General features: G+C 39.8%; 1 protein-coding gene across 4 annotated transcripts in view; it reads right to left on the reverse strand.

Moving 5' to 3' along the window:
• The window catches only part of LOC114136273 (calmodulin-binding transcription activator 1-like), a 78662-nt gene extending 62601 nt beyond the window's left edge, over nt 1–16061 (reverse strand). For all 4 annotated transcript variants that reach the window (XM_028004163.1, XM_028004165.1, XM_028004162.1 and 1 more), the window contains exons 1-3: nt 15796–16061; nt 10619–10714; nt 4257–4360 (exon numbers count right to left, since the gene is read on the reverse strand). In XM_028004163.1, the coding sequence (XP_027859964.1) occupies nt 4257–4360; nt 10619–10714; nt 15796–15862 (267 nt within the window). In that variant the 5' untranslated portion in view covers nt 15863–16061. The remainder of the gene's footprint in view (nt 1–4256; nt 4361–10618; nt 10715–15795) is intronic.
• Nucleotides 16062–19071: the final 3010 nt, after the last annotated feature.

The following is a 19071-nucleotide window of genomic DNA, read 5'->3' on the forward strand; positions in this document are numbered from 1 at the left end:
GACACTAACACACACTCACGCACACACACTGAGCGGATGTCACAGCTTAAATAAATTGAAAGCTTCAAATGTAACAGCAGACTTGGCAGCTGACAGCTGATTGGTGTGGACGTCCCACATCGTATGTCTACCATTGCAATTTATTGAGGGAATAAAATAAAAATACAGACTTCTGTAATAAAGATATGTGATTTTTTTTTCTTTCCATCCCTGTTTAATAAAGTATTTTTGTAGCAGGTAAATAACATCTCTGATACTATAAACAAACACACAAAACAAGGGCAACATTTAGTTAGAAATGCTATGATCAATAGTTCTACATCCCAGAAAGAGAAAGACTAAACCATATAGACAAAAAAAAAACACAGACTGAAATGCATGCATGCACTGAAATTCATACATGCACTACACATAGAGCATGGATACATAAAACTCCCGCTGAAAAAGTACCAAAAAAAGAGAGGGAGGAAAAAAAAGACACAATTGAGTGTTTAAGTATGCAGGAAACTTTATCCCTGGTTGGAAGAAGAGCTTTGAAGGAATTCGCTCAGGGATCCCCAACCTCCCCCTGAACTGAGTGTGTATCTCCTCATCATAGAGAGAGAGAGAGAGGCTGAGGGGTGGCTGGTGATTGTGAGCTTGTGGTGGGGGAGGAATGGTAGAGAGATGAAGAAAGAGTTTACTTGGTGAGGAACTAGAGGACGCTGGGTTAAAGGAAAGCTCAAAGCAGGACCGTTGTTCATTTCCTTAAGCAGTTATTGCAACTGGACTTAAATATGCTGCCAAGTGAAGGTCTCGAACCAAATGTGGTCTTGATGCTCTCTATCATACACTATCTATTCATGTGAACGCTCTGTTCAAAAGACTCCATGCTAAACTCCCGGTATGACCTTCATTAAGATGGATAGCATGAAAAATGTAATGACTTTCCTGCAAGAAAAACCACAGGCCAAATAAGCTTTGCATTGCATAATAATGCCAGACCTGGTAATCAATAACACAAACACACGTCCGTAATGGAGTGCAAAACCGGCACATGAAGAAAATGTCTGAGTGGAGGCCGACCACATCACAGTGTACGGAGCAAACCACCGGCAGAGAGCTGCGCCATGCATAAACAGGGAGCTGTTGACAATAAATGCTCACATCCATTTCCACCCATCAAACATTTTTCCTAAGCTAGCAGCTTAAGTCTGCAGAGACGTGCAACTCTTTGAAAGCTTTCAACACCTTGGTAGCTTAGCTCTGTGTCAGATGTGGGCAATATGAAGGAGTTGTCCCAAGCTAATTTGTCCTTACTGCATTTTCAACAACTCAACTAGAGGGAGAACTTCAGTCATCTACTATAATACTGACCTTGCCTCAGGACAGCCTAATAATAATGAGTGGTAGGCATATGTTTCTGAGAAAAATAAAGCTCTAAATTTTGGTTAACATTGACTTAACCTTAAATATGCCCTTAAGTTACATAGGCATTACCTAATTCATATGCATATTTCTGAGTAAGTTATGTTTTTAAATCAGATGCAAAAAGCATACCTCTTTCCTTTTCATGGGGACAGCCTATTACACTGCAGTAGAAATGTCCTTCCAAATACAAAAAGGGGCATAAAGCCTTGGAACTAGTTAATTGCAGCCAGATAACCTTATTTATGTTAGATTTGTTACAAAACATCTCCACTTCCACTTCAGTCTGGCATTTCATCCCCTTTTAAGAGTGTTTTTCATCACATTTTAACACCAGAAAAACTTCAAAGATGAAAGATAAATAAATCACAATCAGCTTTTCCACTGTTGTTTTTTTAAAGCAAATAAGTATTTTCAAAATTAACTTTTTCTCTGACATAAATAAACTTTTGAACCATGCCCTCGCTACAAATAAAGACACCGCTGTGTATAGAAGACCAATTGTCATGAACCACAGAACATGTCCTGTTTATATGATCAGAAAACAGAAAAAATATATAGATCTTTCTGACTGGGATATGTTGAATGGAAGTGTGGCTGTGAAGGTCAAGAAGTGAAGAGGGCAGATCTATTCTTACCAACCCTAAACACTCTCGCTGTGTGAAACATTATAAAGAGATTATAAAAGTACTAAAGTCTTGGCTTCAAGGGGAGGAAACAACCCAAAGCTGCAGGAATAGGACACAATACAGTTAATGCGACAGCTGCAATAAATGATTCTTGTGGGGCCTCAGCAGCCAGACCAGTCAGGTGACCTCAGACATTGGTTGTGAGTATAAGGTAAGAAAATGCATACGGATAACATTATTAAACATCAGCTCCAAATGTTCATCTTTTACCCATGATAATTAGCAGCAGCAATCACAGGTCATTTTGTGTCTGACCAAGTGAAATTACAGGTTATATAACAGTATTTTTGACTTCCATCCCCTCCACATTTATGGGCCAAATGACATGTCAAAAAAGTAAATGTAGATGGGATTTAAAATTTTGCACAACTGTGTAGCTAAATCCTTTATTTAAAAAGAGACAAACTGTTATGGAGGAGAAAAGGGAGAATTTCAGCTTCTTCTATTTAATGGCGGTGTCGTATCCTGAGGGTGTTTGTGTTGTTTTGGTTTTTCTGTGTTTGCATTTAACTTTCTTGTTTATCTGTGATCAGCCTTAGTTTCTGCTTGTTCTTTAGATCAGTCTATTCTTTGTTGTCTATGTTAGATCTATTGTTCATTCCTTGTGTTTAGTTATTCTTTGTTAAGGTTAGATTTATGGTTTGCCAGCTCCTGTGCTAGTGCTCCTCCTCCTCTTGTCCTCCTCTGCCATTACTCTTTCTCTCTCCCTCAGCATGCCTGCCTGGTTCCCTCTCTCACCTGCACCCTGTTGCCAATCAGCCACCTGATCTTTGTCAGTAATCAAGCTCCTTTGTTTTTAGCGCCTTTGTTTCACTCACTGCTGGTTTCTTCCTGTATCTGAATGTACCTGGTTCCTGTTCTGTTCCCTGCACTCGCCCCCCGTGTTCTCCTTGTTTGTAAGTTCTTGTTTTATTATTTTTTCATTAAAATGTTCACCAACTACTCACTGCCTCTACCTGCTACCTCAATCTACAACCATGACAGGAGGTATGTTTTACTTTACCACAGTAGACTATCCTGATGACAGAGTTACTGCAACATTTCTCCTGACTTTTTCCTCCTCCCTGGACAAGTTATCATATACATTTTATAATCTCAAATTCAAACAGCACATTTTGCTATCACTGCTTATCTTAGCCGGATACTGTGTTGTGCACTGATGCCCAAGATTAGCATTCCTTAAGAAAAGCAACATAGATATTAACATTTCTACTTCCTGAGACACAATGATCTAGCAACATATCACCCTGATAAGAGTTTTAGGAACACAGTGCATCTAAAGTAAGAACAGACCAGCATGTTTTATGATTCATGTATCAAAAACAAAAAAGTGAGCAGTCCCCACTCAAATGTTGCTTTTAAAGAATATGGTTTGAAAAGACTAGCAGTAGTTGGATCATGATATTCGCTAACCGTGATGCTGTCTGGGTAATGCCATTTTCTCTTGCAATTCTTGACCTTTTAACAGAAAATACAGTTTTAATTTTCAAATTAGCCGAATTAGGATAGAGAGAAGTGAACTATAGACTGTCAAAAAGGTTAAATGAATATATTGAAATGTGGTCAGTTTATGTAATTATTGAGACAATGTATGAGATCACTGGAGCTATCCATTAATTTATTGGTAATGATGCTTCACCAAACAATAAACGAGTGAGAGGAGAAAACTCATAGATCTACCATGGCTTTCATTTCACTGATTTAAATAGTAACACCAAACCAAACAATCTGTCAGTCTGAACAGACCGAAAGCATTTTTAAAAATCTCACTTTTATTTTTTTTTCCAAACAACTAAAAACAGAGCACATGTGGATCAATAGGAGGTGCAAACCCAGCAGAAAATGTTAATTTAGCAAAATACTAGTATGAGCAGAGTCTGACTCTGACTGTATCAAAAGTTCAGAAGCTTTAAACCTTCAGCTGTTCGGATTAAAATTTCCAAACTCTATAATACAGGAATCTTTCTCTCCACTTTATTTCATCTCCCACTGTTCCAGTTTTAGGATCTCACACTGAAGAGCCGCCACTGCGTTTGTTTACCTCCTCTTGGCTTCTTAATGAGCCATCATTTAGAGATGAGTCACCCACAAATAAAAACGTAAGCTCATCTCATTGCCATGTCATGGATATTTTCCCATTCTAGCGTGTCTCTTTCTCACCTCGTTGGTGTTCCAGCGATGGCGCTCCTTGGGCAGAGAGGAACATTTGGGTAGACACTCGAGAAGCTTCTTGGGAAGGTAGATCTTTAACTGGCCTGGCTCATCTGGGGTCAAAAGGGTTTGGAGGGGGGGAGAAGAAAAATTAGGTGAATTAAAGTTGGGGATTTGCAAGAGAAATAAATGTCAATCTGTGAGCTAACTGACTAAAATCCCAAAAAAGTTTCATGTGTATTATTAATAACATCTTAATGTGACAATAAGAAGGAGGTTTACTGTTAAAAAAAAAAATTAAGACTCATAAAGCAACAATTTTTATTATTTTTTTTTACCCTTTCTAATTTATTAGAGAATTTTTGGCATAACAGTAATTGAATATGTCAGGCTAAGAGTTTGAATTCCCCTGAAAGAGTGTTATTACTAATTGTCTGTGTGGATTCTGAGTCATCCAGGTCATGGTAATCCAACTTCTTGAGCCAGAGGCAGCTTTTCTGCTCTTGAAATCATGCTTCCTCAATAGACCAATGAGCTAAAGAGAAAATAACTCCTGCATGAAAAGATCAAACATAACAAAGAACCAAAAGAGAAGCCCAGCTGCTTTCTATTCATCAATTATGGTTATTTCTAATGTATAAGCATTACTAACACTATCTTAATCATTATTATGACATCTCTCTGCATGCCGTGAGTCGGCGCACAAAAACAGTTAATTCTAATTCAAAGCTAAGTGTGCAGAGGGAAAGGCAGTGCTTTTACTTTTGGACATCAGGTGGAGGTGTGCCATGAATCTACTTTCAAACAGATTTTGGATTAAATCAGGCCCATTAGCATACATTATCTGTGCATTAGGGGTTGGTAAATATAACACCCAGCCAATCACATGGGCATTTCTTATCCACTTTAAAAGCAGTTCTCTCCCCACAGTGTTGTACAGACAGTTTGGTAATGGAGTGGAGAATCCCAAAATAGCTGCTCCTGCGAGGAAACTATTTCTGTGCAAGAGTTGGATAGTCACAGGCTTAGGGCAGGTGATGTGTAATTCTGAGTTCAAATTATGTCTCTGGACACACTCCCAGTCTTCGGGGGGCAGTGAAGCACAATCTAGAATAATAGGGATTGGGAACAAAAACACAACTTGGTAAAATCAGTTTACCTTTACTTGCCTGGCTTAATTTAACCCTGCATTATTGAAAGTATGATGTATTTGATCAAGAGATGCTTAAATTGCTTGACCAATGACTAGAATCAACCAGACTTCAGCTAAACTGGTCTGATCTGTAGTCGGATAATCCTACATTCAAGAGTCTTTTTTTTTTTTTTGCCCTGGCCAATGTACATATAGTCATCTGGAAAAAGTAGGACAGTCTACTAAAGCTTGTGTGCTATTTAACATATTTGGATATATCAGTATTTTATATAACAGATTTAAGAAAAGATGTTGCAAAATTTTTGTTAAATGTAATAGAAATGCTATTTCTGGTGAGGAATAAACTGGGACACCCACACAATTATTTCCTGTTAAAATGTCTAAAATGACATAAAGGTGCATCACATCTGCCAAACTTGATGAGAACATCATAACTCAGTAAGGGACGTCTGGTGATGCGTTATACTTTCCAAAGCAACAGCAAATGACTGATATGCTGTTGTCTTTGTAAATCAACCTTCCAGCACCTGCAAGAATAACAAGCAGATAACTTCTATTGCGCCAAATTAAGTAAATAAAGGGATAGGCGATTGTGTAAGTGGGTGCATCTGCATAAACACAGACCCCCTAGTCTACATGTGTCATCTTGTTTGTGTTCCCAAAAGGTGTGTTGCTCAAAGGGAGCGGGACCTCAAAGGTTTTTGATGAGCGTTTGAGTAGAGGGCATCCATTTATGAGTCTCCTAGGATGATAGAGCTTACAATCTATCTGGAGGGAGATGACAGAGCAAAAGCTGGTGAAGGTGTGGAGGGTCAGGAGAGACAATGAGACACAGGGACACAGTTTGGCTATAACAAGAGAAGCTTGAAAAGACAAGTTGATCCTCAAATTGGGAAAACAACGATGAAAATGAAGTTTACAAATCAAAACCGGAGTTGTGTGTCGGCGCGCGTCTGTATGTCTCATGGTATGGGGAGGTATCTAAGCGTGTGTGTTTGTGTCGGTAAGAAAGAGTGTTCAGGCACGTATGCTCCCCCTAATCAATTATGCATTTATTAATAGAAGGCCTGAGAAGACAGAATTTCAAACAGCTGAACTGTGCAGCAGCTTAGTTAAACAGCTGAATGGTGCAGCTTAGTTAAAGCCTAATTTCTTTTTTAGCAGCACTCCAGCCTCTCTGCTATGAATGCCAATCAGCGTTTAGACCCCACCTCTCCTGGCTATAACCTCCCCCACCCTCCCTTTACGCTGCTGTTCTGAAGAATTCTCATCACAGCCCTGCCTTTGAAATGTACCAGAACTACCACATCAAACAAGCCCGCTGCACATGGGGAGGCAAACACACGCACACAAAAGTGCATGCTCATACATACAAACAGACATACACATGCAGAAAAGACTGTCGATCAAAGGAAATACGTCACTGAATTTGTCCCAGAGTGGCGTTTTTGTTTTCTCTCTCTCACTCGCTCTCTTTTCCTCCCCAACTAGTGACCTTGCCTCTGTAATCCCTTCCAAAGCGCACTTTCATGAATGCTATCATCGTCCTAACCTGTCCTTAAAATTAGTTCTCCCCCGCTGATCAGGACCAGCCTACACACGCGACGTTTGCAGATTCCTTGAATGCTGATGAGGATTTTTGCACCCAGAAGAGTTGCGTCTTGTGTTTCTAACAACCCTGAATCAGAAGAATGGGTCCCAGTTTGAAACAAAACTAGCACAAGAGCAATCTTCCGTTCTGTTATGTGAGATGACTCTCTATGGAACTGGTGTGACAAAAAAAAAAAAAAGAAAAAATAAACAACAACCTCTGTTGTTCCCTGGCTCTTCACTGAAACTGAACCAGCCGGGGACACAAGAAAATAAAGCAGATCTGAATATTAAAGTGTGTTGTTTTTCATATTTCGATTTGTTTGCTGTAGGGGACAAATTTCTGCCTATATGCAGATGACTTTCTGAATTGCAAAGCAGGTGGAAGGAGTCCAGAAAAGTGCGACAATGCCAGAATTCTGGAGTAAAAAGTGAAATTGCTGAACCAAATTAAACATTACACTGGTAACCTATCTAAAACCACAATTTAGACCGTAATCACACAGAAGAGGCGCCCGCATCTGATGAATATTTTACCTCATAAAACTGTCATCTCCATATTTAACACAGAAACAAGCCAATGCCCTTGTGAGATGGCTGTCAGTTAATTATAAAACTCTACTCAGCAAAGAGAGAGGAAAAAAAATTGCTCCAAATGCAACTCTTAACTCTCCCCCCACCGATATTAGGAGGTGTCGGGGGAAATTTTCACCCCCCCCCCCCTTTTTCTTTTCACGATGAAATTAATGTGACAGAAAGAAAGGCTCATTGCACAGCAGCTTGATGGAGGGATGGAAGGGGAGGCAGAAGATATGAGAGAGATGGGGCAGAGGGAAGATTGAGAGAGGGGTGGGGGGATGAGAAATGGAGGGAGAGCAAGCAGAGGAGGGAAGGGATAGAAAGATGGGCGTGCATGCTAATTTTATCATTCTGCTGATAAACTTTTCCTCCAGTAATCCTCCGGCTGGGACGTGAGAACAGATAGGAGACAAGCATAGGCTCAGGAAGCCTCAGCTTGTGCCTTTCGGTCATCCCAAAGAGAACCATCTATGCTTTTTTGCTTTATTCTACATTAAATAACGATTTTGTCTTACACTTGTTTCTTCCTCCCATCTTAACAAGGTCTAGTAAAGCCATCCGATTCTTTTGAAGGGAACATGACAGCATGGGAAGGTGCAATGGTTAGTTTCCTCTCTCTGTGTGTGCGCGTGTGTGTCTCCACATCTGGTCCACGGCTATTTGGTTCCCAGGACAAAATCTGACCCGGACCTTGTCTAAATACCATCAAGGACAGTATTCAGTTTATGTCCCCTTTAAATAACCAACTTTTAAAAGTTCAAGCATAAACTAAACTTAAAATAGCCGATTTGCAGGTTGGTCAGCCCTAACTGGTGACCACAGCAAACACAGAAATCCAGATTTTAGTAGCGTGCTTTCAGACTACGGTGATAACAACAGTCTTTGACCCATGTCTCAGTCATCGACGCGGCCGTCATCGGTTCAAGTCCCGACCTATTGACCTTTACCGGATGTCTTCTTCTCACAACTTTTTTTCCCTGTCAGTCTACTGTGAAATAAATGCCACAGAGCCAAAAAATCCTAAAAAAAAAAAAAAAAAAACTAACACTCTTTGGGTTGGAAGTTGTTCCTGTCTGAGGAACATGCAAAGTACATTTTTATTGTTAGCACCAAATAAGTGTCTAAAAAAAATCCCTTGATTAAAAAAGACATTTTATGGAGATTTGTCAACTGTTGGTCAGGCTGCTGCAACAGAAAGTAAAATGTTCAATGGGAGCTGCTCAATTCATAGCATATATAGTTTTCATCATTTCATTCCAATATTTAAGGAACAAAAAATCACAGTTTTCTGTCAATATTTCTTTCTCTTTTTTAACTTTAATTGAAGATGTTTTGTAGAATTGGACAACAGGAGAACTGACCAGGACTTCAATAGATACCATGATGAATGAATGTACAACAGCAATGTTCTTTTAGCAATATTTATATAAGAGAATAAATGCTCTTTTATTCTTTTCCTTAACTCTGGTTGGAAATGTTGGCAACCAGAGTTAAGGCAAGGGTCTGCATTCATTAACAATTACCACCATGAGTGATTTTAATACAACTAAAAGCACTAACTGTGCTAATCTCACATAAAATATGCCAGACTATCTTTGTTAAAATTGTTAAATTATCTTTTATACCCATGGCAGGAAGGGCAGAAAATTACTTTGAATGGTTTTAAAATTGGTAGCAGACAGTTCGGAGCTTTACAAAAGCTAGAAATGAAAAATTATTCACAAATCTAAAATTTAGCCCAGGTTATTGTTACTTCTGCACTTTAAGTGACTGTACTCTGTACAGATTATAAATATAAGCTGCACACTGATACAGTTGTTAGCATTGATACCTTGCAGCAAGAAGGTCCTGGGTTCAAATCCCAGTCGGGGTCTTTGTGCATAGAGTTTGCATGTTTACCACAAACCTGCACATGTTTTCCACACAGTCCAAAACCAAAACTATTAGGTCAATTGTCTCTAGATGTGAGAGTGTGTGTGTGTGCATGGTTGTCTGTCCAGTGTGTCTGTGTTGATTTGTGATGGACTGGTGACCTGTCCAATGACCACCGGAGATAAACACCATAACAGATGAAATTGTATTTCTTTCTGTAAGCCAGCTATCAGGAAGCATGCAGAAACAAGTAGGGGAGGGGCTATGCTCCTTCCAGCCAAACAAAATTCTGCATCTAATCAAAAGTTCTTTACATTTTGAGACTATAACTTTTTAAACCTTGGTAAGCCGTCAGACCCCGCATGCTCGTCTTTAGCACTACAACCATGGCCAAATCTGGTTTTCTAACATGCAACTACTGCACTACAAGCTCAAACCAGATGTGACGTCAATCCCAGGTCCAAGACCTGCCGGCCGGCTCTGTGTTCCTTTATGCCACGCTCCTGTGTTTGCTCCTCCTTCCATCTCTTTATTTGCCTCCAATTTGTCCCCCCTAACAGACTTACATCTGCCCTCTGTCCTCTGAAATCGATAACCAATCAAAGCAATTATTGCCCTTATAGTCCCACTAACACAACAAGGCAACCGCACACCACGTGGCCACTGCACCCTCTGCACACACATGCACAGCCCTGGAGTACACACTCCATCTCACTTCTGGTTTAACAAGGACCATTGAGGATTATAGATACATAATGCCAAGTGTACAGATTAAATATGACAATAAACTACTGATAGCCAGAGTCGGCCCTGTCTGCTGTATCGATGAGCGTGTGCGCACATGCACTAATACTATAACAGCATGCATGAACAAACACGATTTGTGACAGAGCTGAATTAGAATGAAGTATCAGCAGAGAGACACAGAGATAGTGCGTGTGTCTGTGGGTGTTGGTGTGTGATCTGTTACAGGGCAGATGAGAAGGAGTCCTCGGTTTCCCTCCCCACCCTTCATACCCCAACCCTCCCCCCTCTTCGCATCATTCTGCCAGAAGGCTTTTATACTTGCTCCCACAGTCACCCTGTGCTGCAGACAAACGCCTGTGTGGCACTTAAACACCCTCGCGCGCAGACGTGCGTGCAGAAACTGTGTGAAGAGCATTTGTGTGTCTCTTACTGTTGGCGTCTGATTCGTCACTCTTAGGAGGGGTGTGTCCTGTGTAACCAACAGCAATCCTGACCATTCGCTCTGGGTTTCTTATCTTCTTCAGTCCTACAGAAAGAAAGTGAAACGCGAAAGAGAGAAAGAGAGAAAAAAAGCAGAATACATTTTAAAAACAATCAAGATTTCAGTTTCTTTGGCGGTCACTCACATCACTTCGTTCTAACGCCTCTAAACTTCATGAGCCGTGTGCATGGGAGGATCCACTAACTTGGATCTATTGTGTCCCCGGATCGATTGGCCACAGTAGATGTATTGCCTCCATGACTAACTTGTACCCAGGTTTAGTTTCTCCTCTCTCACATCATTTCTCTGTTTCCCTGATCACTGTTGCTATGATACAAAGTAGTCCAACCAGTGCAGAGGGAGATGGTCTTCCCGGCTATATGGTGGATGCCGTTTTCATGCCCACTCCGGTGTTTGGCGCCACACGCAAAAACACACACACACACACACACATCTGCCAGGGAATGGAAAAACTGAATGGCTGTCTCCCGGCTCCATGGCGAAGACTCATTTGGCTTTTAGTCAGCATGACTGAGGCTTGTAAATCATTGCATCTATTCCCTACATCACAGGCCAAAAATGCCTCATACTGCAAATGTTTGAGTCTGCCTGTGTATGTATATGGGTAGCGTCTGGGCACCAGAGTTTTCGCTGAACTGCCCATGGGCTTTCTGTCTCATCTACGTTTCTAGTCTTTACACGCAACGGGACTCTCAACTCACGGCCTTCCCTTCGCCTCTGGCAGCACACTGCATGCTCGCTTGCATGCATGCACATATGTGCATCTTCTTTGAAGTCTAGAAATCCACAAATAAAACATTAGAAATATACCTTACTCTTTGTTCATGTTAACTTAAAAGAAATATTTTAAAAATGCCCCCAGAAAATTTCTCTTTGTGTTGCTTCCTAGTGGGGAGAGCGTCGAAACGTCTCTCTATCTCAAACAGAAGTTCCATAAGTTAAAAAAGGGTCAAGTAACAAATTAGGTTGAAGTGATATGTAACAAGTTTCAGATGAGCTGGGCCACCTTTGGTGTCCATTTTGATGCAGTGTTTATTGTCTTTATTTAGTTTCCACAAACCTTCAGTTAAGATAAGGATAATATTCTGAAACACAACACAAAAAAAGCTGTCTGTGTGATATAACAGCACTTTGCTTCCAGACTGCAGGGGATGCGGGGGGTTTGTGGCTACTAGACTTTCTAATATTAACTCTAGAAAGAGTTACTAACAGGAGTTTATTTTCTGTGGAACAAGCTCTCCTATAGTCATGCATAATTTATAATTACTGTTGCCATTAACTTTGAGTTTTCTGGCCTCTTCCCACAGATGGTACACCTTGTCCGGTGCATTTGTGTGTTTTTGTGTCTTTCTTAAATAAATCTAATAAAAGAAATACTGCTGTGACTAATCTTATCTACTCTCTTTATTGTTGTAAAGGTATCAGCATGAACACAGCACTTCTCTGTTTAGCTGTGTTTGTTTTCTAGAGAAAGCCACTAACAAAGCTACTGGTGTCATTAACTGTATGTAATTTTTTGTTCCAGTAGAAAGTACTCCTTTCTCAGTACTGTTGTTTTTTACTCTGTCTCCAATCTCTCCTTTTAAAACTTAGCCTGATTCCGCTGGAGGGTTTATTCCTATTAAACTGTGTTGTTACTTTCCACTGTAGCCCCATACTTATTTAAGAGGAGAGATTGCTGCAACGTCAATGACCAGACGAAACTTGCTTGGTTTTCTGAAATCGATAACTTTAAACTTTGCATTTTATCATCAGCTGAATTTGTCTGTGTTGTATTCCAGTCAAACTGGATTGTACTTGAATTTAAATAACTAATAATGTGAAGAATCTAAAGAATTAATAAAGTTCTGAAGAAGAGGTCCAACCTGGTATTAGCAAATTTGTACCTAACTAAGTAGGCAATAAGAACATACTTCAATATAACTATATGTAAGCTGGATCTGAAATGGATTACAATAACAACCCAAGACTTTACTAAAGACATAAAAAAAATACAAAATAAAGGTTTTATTGATGATATAAGAATCTGCCAGAGGCATAAATAGATGTATATTTGGTGGCATAGGGTCGTAGGCTAACCTGAAGATCCCAAGTAAAGTAGAAATAAGAGAAGAACTGTTGAAAGGCATACAAGATATAAACATTCAAAATCATGGGTGTAATAGTTATGTTATCCAAGTTCTAATTAAATGTTGCTGATTAAATAATTGCTGCTTTTAGTTTTCAAGCGAGGGACACATTTCATGCAGTAATTACTCCTGCCTGTAGCTGAAGCTGCTTCTCTGGATGCTATGGCCTTACAACATTAGGAAGTCAGAGAAATAACTTTTCACAGTTTTCACAGCCTCTTTATTGCATTTTAGCAGTTGCATAGAGAAATTTTAAAATATCAGTGAAATAATGTTGTATTGCTACAACTGTGTGTGGAATATCTCAAGTGGGTTCTGAGCAGCTCACTCTGAAAGATAACCACCTAGTCTCATTCAGTCCAGTTTCTTAAATCCAGATCCAATTTATTTATAAAGCACATTTAAAAACCATGAGTTTTCCCAAAGTGTTGTATAAAACAAGACAAATCAAGGAATAAAAGCCAAGACATAAAACAAAAGGGCAAAACAAAGACACACATGATTAAGAAATCCCAAAGTGAAAAAATAAGAAAGAATATTAATTATTCTTAGTATGTAAATAATGTGAAGTACCCATTCACTAATTCGTATCCCCACTGCAAACCTTTCTCCTGTTATTTTCTACCTCTAGACAGACTAAATTGTTCAATCTGCTTAGCCATGTATTTAAACTTTGTATCTTTCGTTCCCATGTGCTGGTAGTTTGTTATTTTTAGGAATTTAGATTATGAATGGACATCATCTAAACCATCATAAAAACATTCAAATCTCACAAATATTTTAATTTATCTGTATATTTTTTAATAAAAAACTTTTAATTACACTCTATTTTCATAGTTTTTTGGTTTGGTTCGCTGCCTGAGCCAGTTAATATGACAAATTTTAACTACAGATCAACCAATCAGCCAACATAACTCTTCAGTAGCCTCTTGCTTGTAGCTTTTATTTATTAGTCCTATAAAAATATTTTTCTTACACTGTATTATAAAAAGATAATAGAAAATTATTTTAGCGTACTGGTTGTCAATGTTTTTCCCTGGTGGGTAAGAATTCTTGCATGTTTGACACAAATTGTGACACAGTAGACGCCAATGATTTGGACCAAAACATTTATGGTGCAACACAAAACTGCATAAGTATATTATACAAATATATTGTCAAGGGAAATATATGTAGTCGTAAGCTTAATTTAAGGAGTTCATTATAGGCTTCCTAGTTTACTATAAAACAATCAGTGTTAAATGAAGAATGTGAAAACAAACATGAACTACATAAGTTGTACTGCTTAGTGGGAGGACTTTACTCGGGTACTGGGATTCGTCAGTAATCAATGACTTTAACAATATTAATCAATTTATTTCAACATTTTTAGTGCACCTAAAATTCATGATTTGATTCATTTTCATTTTCTTGAAATTTTTGCAAAGCCTTTTTCTCCAAATTGTTGTGTGCATGGACAATTCCCTCCCTGCAGTCTGCAGTAGTTTACATGTGCTTCTACGTGCAAATCGGCCCAGTTCGACTCCAGTCATTGGCTGGTTGTGTCTGATCTAATCATTCAAAACAAACATGGTGGACAGAGTGTCTAATTGCTCCCTAATGAGTTTAAATATTAATGTTTTTCATATTCCAAAGCAGTCTAACGTTTGGTACTATACTTATAGTCTAACTTAGTCAATGATAAATGGGAGTTTTGGAGTTTTGTTGTAAACCACAGAACCACAAGCACCATTCATGAAAAGCTGAAGACCAACCCACAGGCTGCTGATGAATGCACTGTCAGACAATTGCTCATCAGCTAAATTTTCTAATTAACATTTGTCTGTGCCTGCAGATGTTAATGTGTAGAATTTTGCAGAGGCCCAAATTGATTCTTCTTCATCCAGTTTAATCCTGTTTATATGCATAGATAATGTAAATATTAAAGTTAATTAAATTTGACACTTAATAAATGCTAGACATGTTAAAGTAAAATACCATATTATTACAAAATAGGTCTTAGATGAGACCTATTTTTATTAATTGCCTATTCAATTTCATTATATTTGAGGTTCTGAATACTCGGGCTTTTGTTTATTTGTGAATTTTAAAAAATAATCACAGTTTCCTTTTATTTTTTAGTTTTGTCGTGCTGAAGCTGGCACTATACACACATGATTCTAGATTTAACCCTCTTATTTCCATCAAAATATTTGGCATGTGTCTAGCTAAATATACAAAGTAAGACTGAATAACTATCTGACACTGGCAGTTGTTCTATTAAATAATTTTCATCAAACATTTTTTTTGTCGACCGTCATAAAAGTCCAGATAAATTCACATGAACTTTATATAACTCTTGTGTTAAGCGTACCACACTATGCTTACAATATATTTTGCAGTATGCAACAGTGACGAAAAAGGAAAACAGATTTTGTTTTTAGGAAAAACACAAATTTTAAATATGTGTTAGGCAGCCCATGTCTTAACTGGAAGCTGGGCCCCCTAATTACATTCTGCTTGGGGCCGCGTACAACCTTGGTCCGGCTTTGCAAGACATGACCTAAAACTGACACACATGCACGCACACATACCCCCGTGACAACCTAAAAAGCAGCCAAATTCTCACCTACAGCCTTAGCAACCATGTAAGCGCACACACATACAAAAGAAAAACAAAAAAACAGTGGACGCAAACATAAACACACGCGAACGCACCGGTGTTAGATCGAGAGTAAAGGAGCAAATCGCTGGTCTAGGGAATCTGCAATTCAGTGATCTGTTTTATGCTTTTAAAGACAAACAGCCCTGAATAAACACGCACACGCACAGAGCGAGAGGGGGAGCATCTGAATTCCTTCAGCGAACACTCTCATCCTTCCTCATTCCGATCCCTTCTTCGATAAACTCATAAACCTAAAGCTACTCAAATGTGACGCTATCGATTATATTCAAATAAAATAAAATGAAATAGAATAAAATAAAATAAAAACTCCCCTATCCCGGTGCGGACCGCCGGGACAACTCTCCCTCTGTTATGGATCCGCTGTCGGTTTACCGTCATCCTCACAGTCGCTGCTTCAGCACCAGCCGCCGTGTTTTCGGGACAGGGGGGCCCGGAGGAGGAGAGAGGGGAAAGCCCCCCGCCGTTATCTCTGTCCCGCTCCGTGTCATTTACCTCCGTCCTCTCCTCGGCTGGTTTGAAAGCTCCCTCCTCTGAATTATCCAGAGCCGAACTCAGAAATAAAAAAGCCCGTTATTTCTTCTTACCTTCCGGCTTGTTTTCGGCAGCCATTTCCCCTCCGCCGCGCGCCTCATCCCTCCTCCTCCTCTTCCTCCTCCTCCTCCTCCTCGCCTCGACCTAGTGATGGGAGGGGTGGCGGTGCTGCTGGTGGAGGGGAGGACCACGCGCGTGCACGGCGAGGTCGGCTCAAGGAGGGGGGCGGGTCTGGGAAGGAGCGGGGGGGAGGCGGATGGGAGGCGGATGGGAGGCGGATGGGAGGCGAGCCTGCCGCGTTCGGTGATGCTATTCGCCCGAACGGTGAGGAATGGCGGCGGGGGTCCGCTGATGGTAAGCCGCGGTCTTCTCCATCCTCTCCGCTTCTTCCCCGCTGTCCACGCCCCCTGATGTACTCTCTCTCTCTCTCTCTCTCTCTCTCTCTCTCTCTCTCTCTCTCTCTCTCTCTCTCTCTCTCTCTCCCTCTCTCGCTCTCTCTCTCTCTCACGTCACTGAACAACGTCTGTATTCGAGGACACCTTGACAGCCTCCCACAGCATCATCATCACCATGCTCAGCACCGTTCTCTCTCCCTCAAACATGCACTGTATAAAATGGCCAAATCCATCCGGTGAATGTCATTAAAACAGGAAGTGTAAAGGCAAAGCTGAAAATTTGTTTTAAAATCTAGGAATTTCAAATTGGCTTTTGAACCTCACTCAGATTTGGAGGCGCATTGTTTTTGATACTTTATAAAAAAAAGTTTGGTTTTTTCTCTCTTAACAATTTCTTAATGTGAGATTGTTGGCAAACAAGTTGGATGGTTTCTTCATAAAAAGAATCATAAACATTATGGACAAATCTGTTCATCAGTGTATTATACAGCAACAAAGTGTCTTCAGTCAGAGGCTTCTTCAGATCTGCACTACTACAGACAGCTACAGGAGAGCATTTATCAGCATTTAGCATTTGCATAAATGCTAGGAGAGCATTTATACAAAACAAGCCTTTGAAGAAACTTGGATAACATGACTTTCAACAATATTTAATTTCACTACTGTATGTATAAAGTGATATTGAATTGAATTGAATTGAATTGAATTGAATTGAATTGAATTGAATTGAATTGAAAGTGATGTCCAAGCAAAACTAATTTGTTTGGAACAACACTGAATCACACTCATAGTATTATTTCTCTCTATTTTAACTCGTCATCATTGTGAGTGCTATTTCTGCCTACAGGTGCCGTATTTATTGTTTTTATTGAGTGTGTAGTTTTGTTTGTTTTTGCCTTGGGCAGTTTTTTTCTGTATTTTGTTAGGAGGTAGAGCAAAATGATCAATTGGGTTACCAATTTGTAAATATCCACAGAAAGAGTTTGGGTGACTAAATGCATTTCAATTAGATTTTCAGAGGAAAGTAGTCCCCTTAACTTAAAATCAAGTTTAAAAGTATTTACAGTAAAATACAAAGATAATTCCGTTTTCTGTTTTTGTTGTTAGTTGTTGTTTTTTGTTGTTGTTTTTTTAAAGAAAAATACTCACTTAAAATGTTTATTAGAGACAATTTTCCACTGGAAGCTGGGCCCCGTAATTACATTCTGCTTGGGGCCTCGTACAACCTTGGGCCGGCTCTGCATGACATGACCTAAAAAAACTGACACATGTACTCACACACACGCCGGTGACAACTTTAAAAGCAGCCAGATTCTCACCTTCAGTGACTTAGCAACCATGTAAGCACACACAAACACACACACACACAAAGAGTGGACGCCAACATAAACTACAAACACAGCACCAGCGTTAGCACATCACTGATTTGGAGAATCGGCGGTTCAGTGCTCTGTTTGTTTGTTTGATATAATATATATAATCTAAAGTCATGTTTATGGAGTATTTTTAGTTGAGTTAGAAACGCAATCGTTCCATATATATATTTTTTAAATTGAGTCAACATGTAATATTTTACAGTATACAAATACACACGACTTTCCGGCCTACACACGCCGTCATAAGCACAAACACAAACACACACCTTACACGCACGAACAATTTCCTCGCATGCAAACTCAGTGGAGTGTTGAGAAATGCGATGTAAGGTCGCGCCTCGCCATAAATTATGAACTCCCTCTTGAATTTCAATGAACAGACCTGGCGGAAAGACACTTTTTTCCCCCCCCGAAAAAGGCGCGTGGGCAGGCGGGGTGCTGTCACTCGCCCGTGGTGCTGAAGCTCGCGGTGCTGAAAGGACAGCTCCGCACGCGCCTACACGGACTGTGCGCACTCTCGGTCGGCTTTCTCTGAGTCGCGTTATTAAACTGAAGCGATGATAGGTCAGAAGCAAACTTACAGAAGGAAATGAAAAACATGCCCCCAATGTTCTCTTATTTAGGCGGTGGCAGTAAATCGTTAAAAGCGCTGTTATAATATCCCCGCAGAAAGTTTAGATCAGGAGGAGCCAATCGCAATGCTCTCACTGAAGGGCTATTTATAATTCAAACGCTCGATGCCTGGTTATCCCTTCTAAATGGTGGGGCTTTACTGGGACCATTATGTTGCCGCTTCCAGCCTACACTGCTGTCACTCTGCCGCGGGGTAGAACACCGCTTCTGCACCAAAGCCCCCAGTCTGACAGAGACAATCCTCTCTCTAGACAGGCGCTCTTTGGAAGACAGAGGTTTTGAATGCTTCTACATTGGCTACATCTGCTCTGCTTTGTCCTCGACAAAAAGGCACAAAAAGTTCAAAAGCATAAAGAGAGGTGACTGTGAATACAGCTGAGAGCCATTGATATATATATATATATATATATATATATATATATATATATATATATATATATATATATATATATATATACAGTATATAGAATATATATATAACCATCCCCACATTCCAAAGTTTAGATATTTGCTCCATCATGCGTTATTTCTCATTCATCTATAGACTATGGGAGACTTTAAAAGAAAAAAAAAATGAGACACATAAAGTGAAACAACGTTTTAAAGCTGACAAGCTTGAACCAGCCAGTGTCCGCTACAGCTTCAGGTTGTT

This window comes from Xiphophorus couchianus, chromosome 20 (genome assembly GCF_001444195.1).
Source record: "Xiphophorus couchianus chromosome 20, X_couchianus-1.0, whole genome shotgun sequence".
Taxonomy (NCBI): domain Eukaryota; kingdom Metazoa; phylum Chordata; class Actinopteri; order Cyprinodontiformes; family Poeciliidae; genus Xiphophorus; species Xiphophorus couchianus.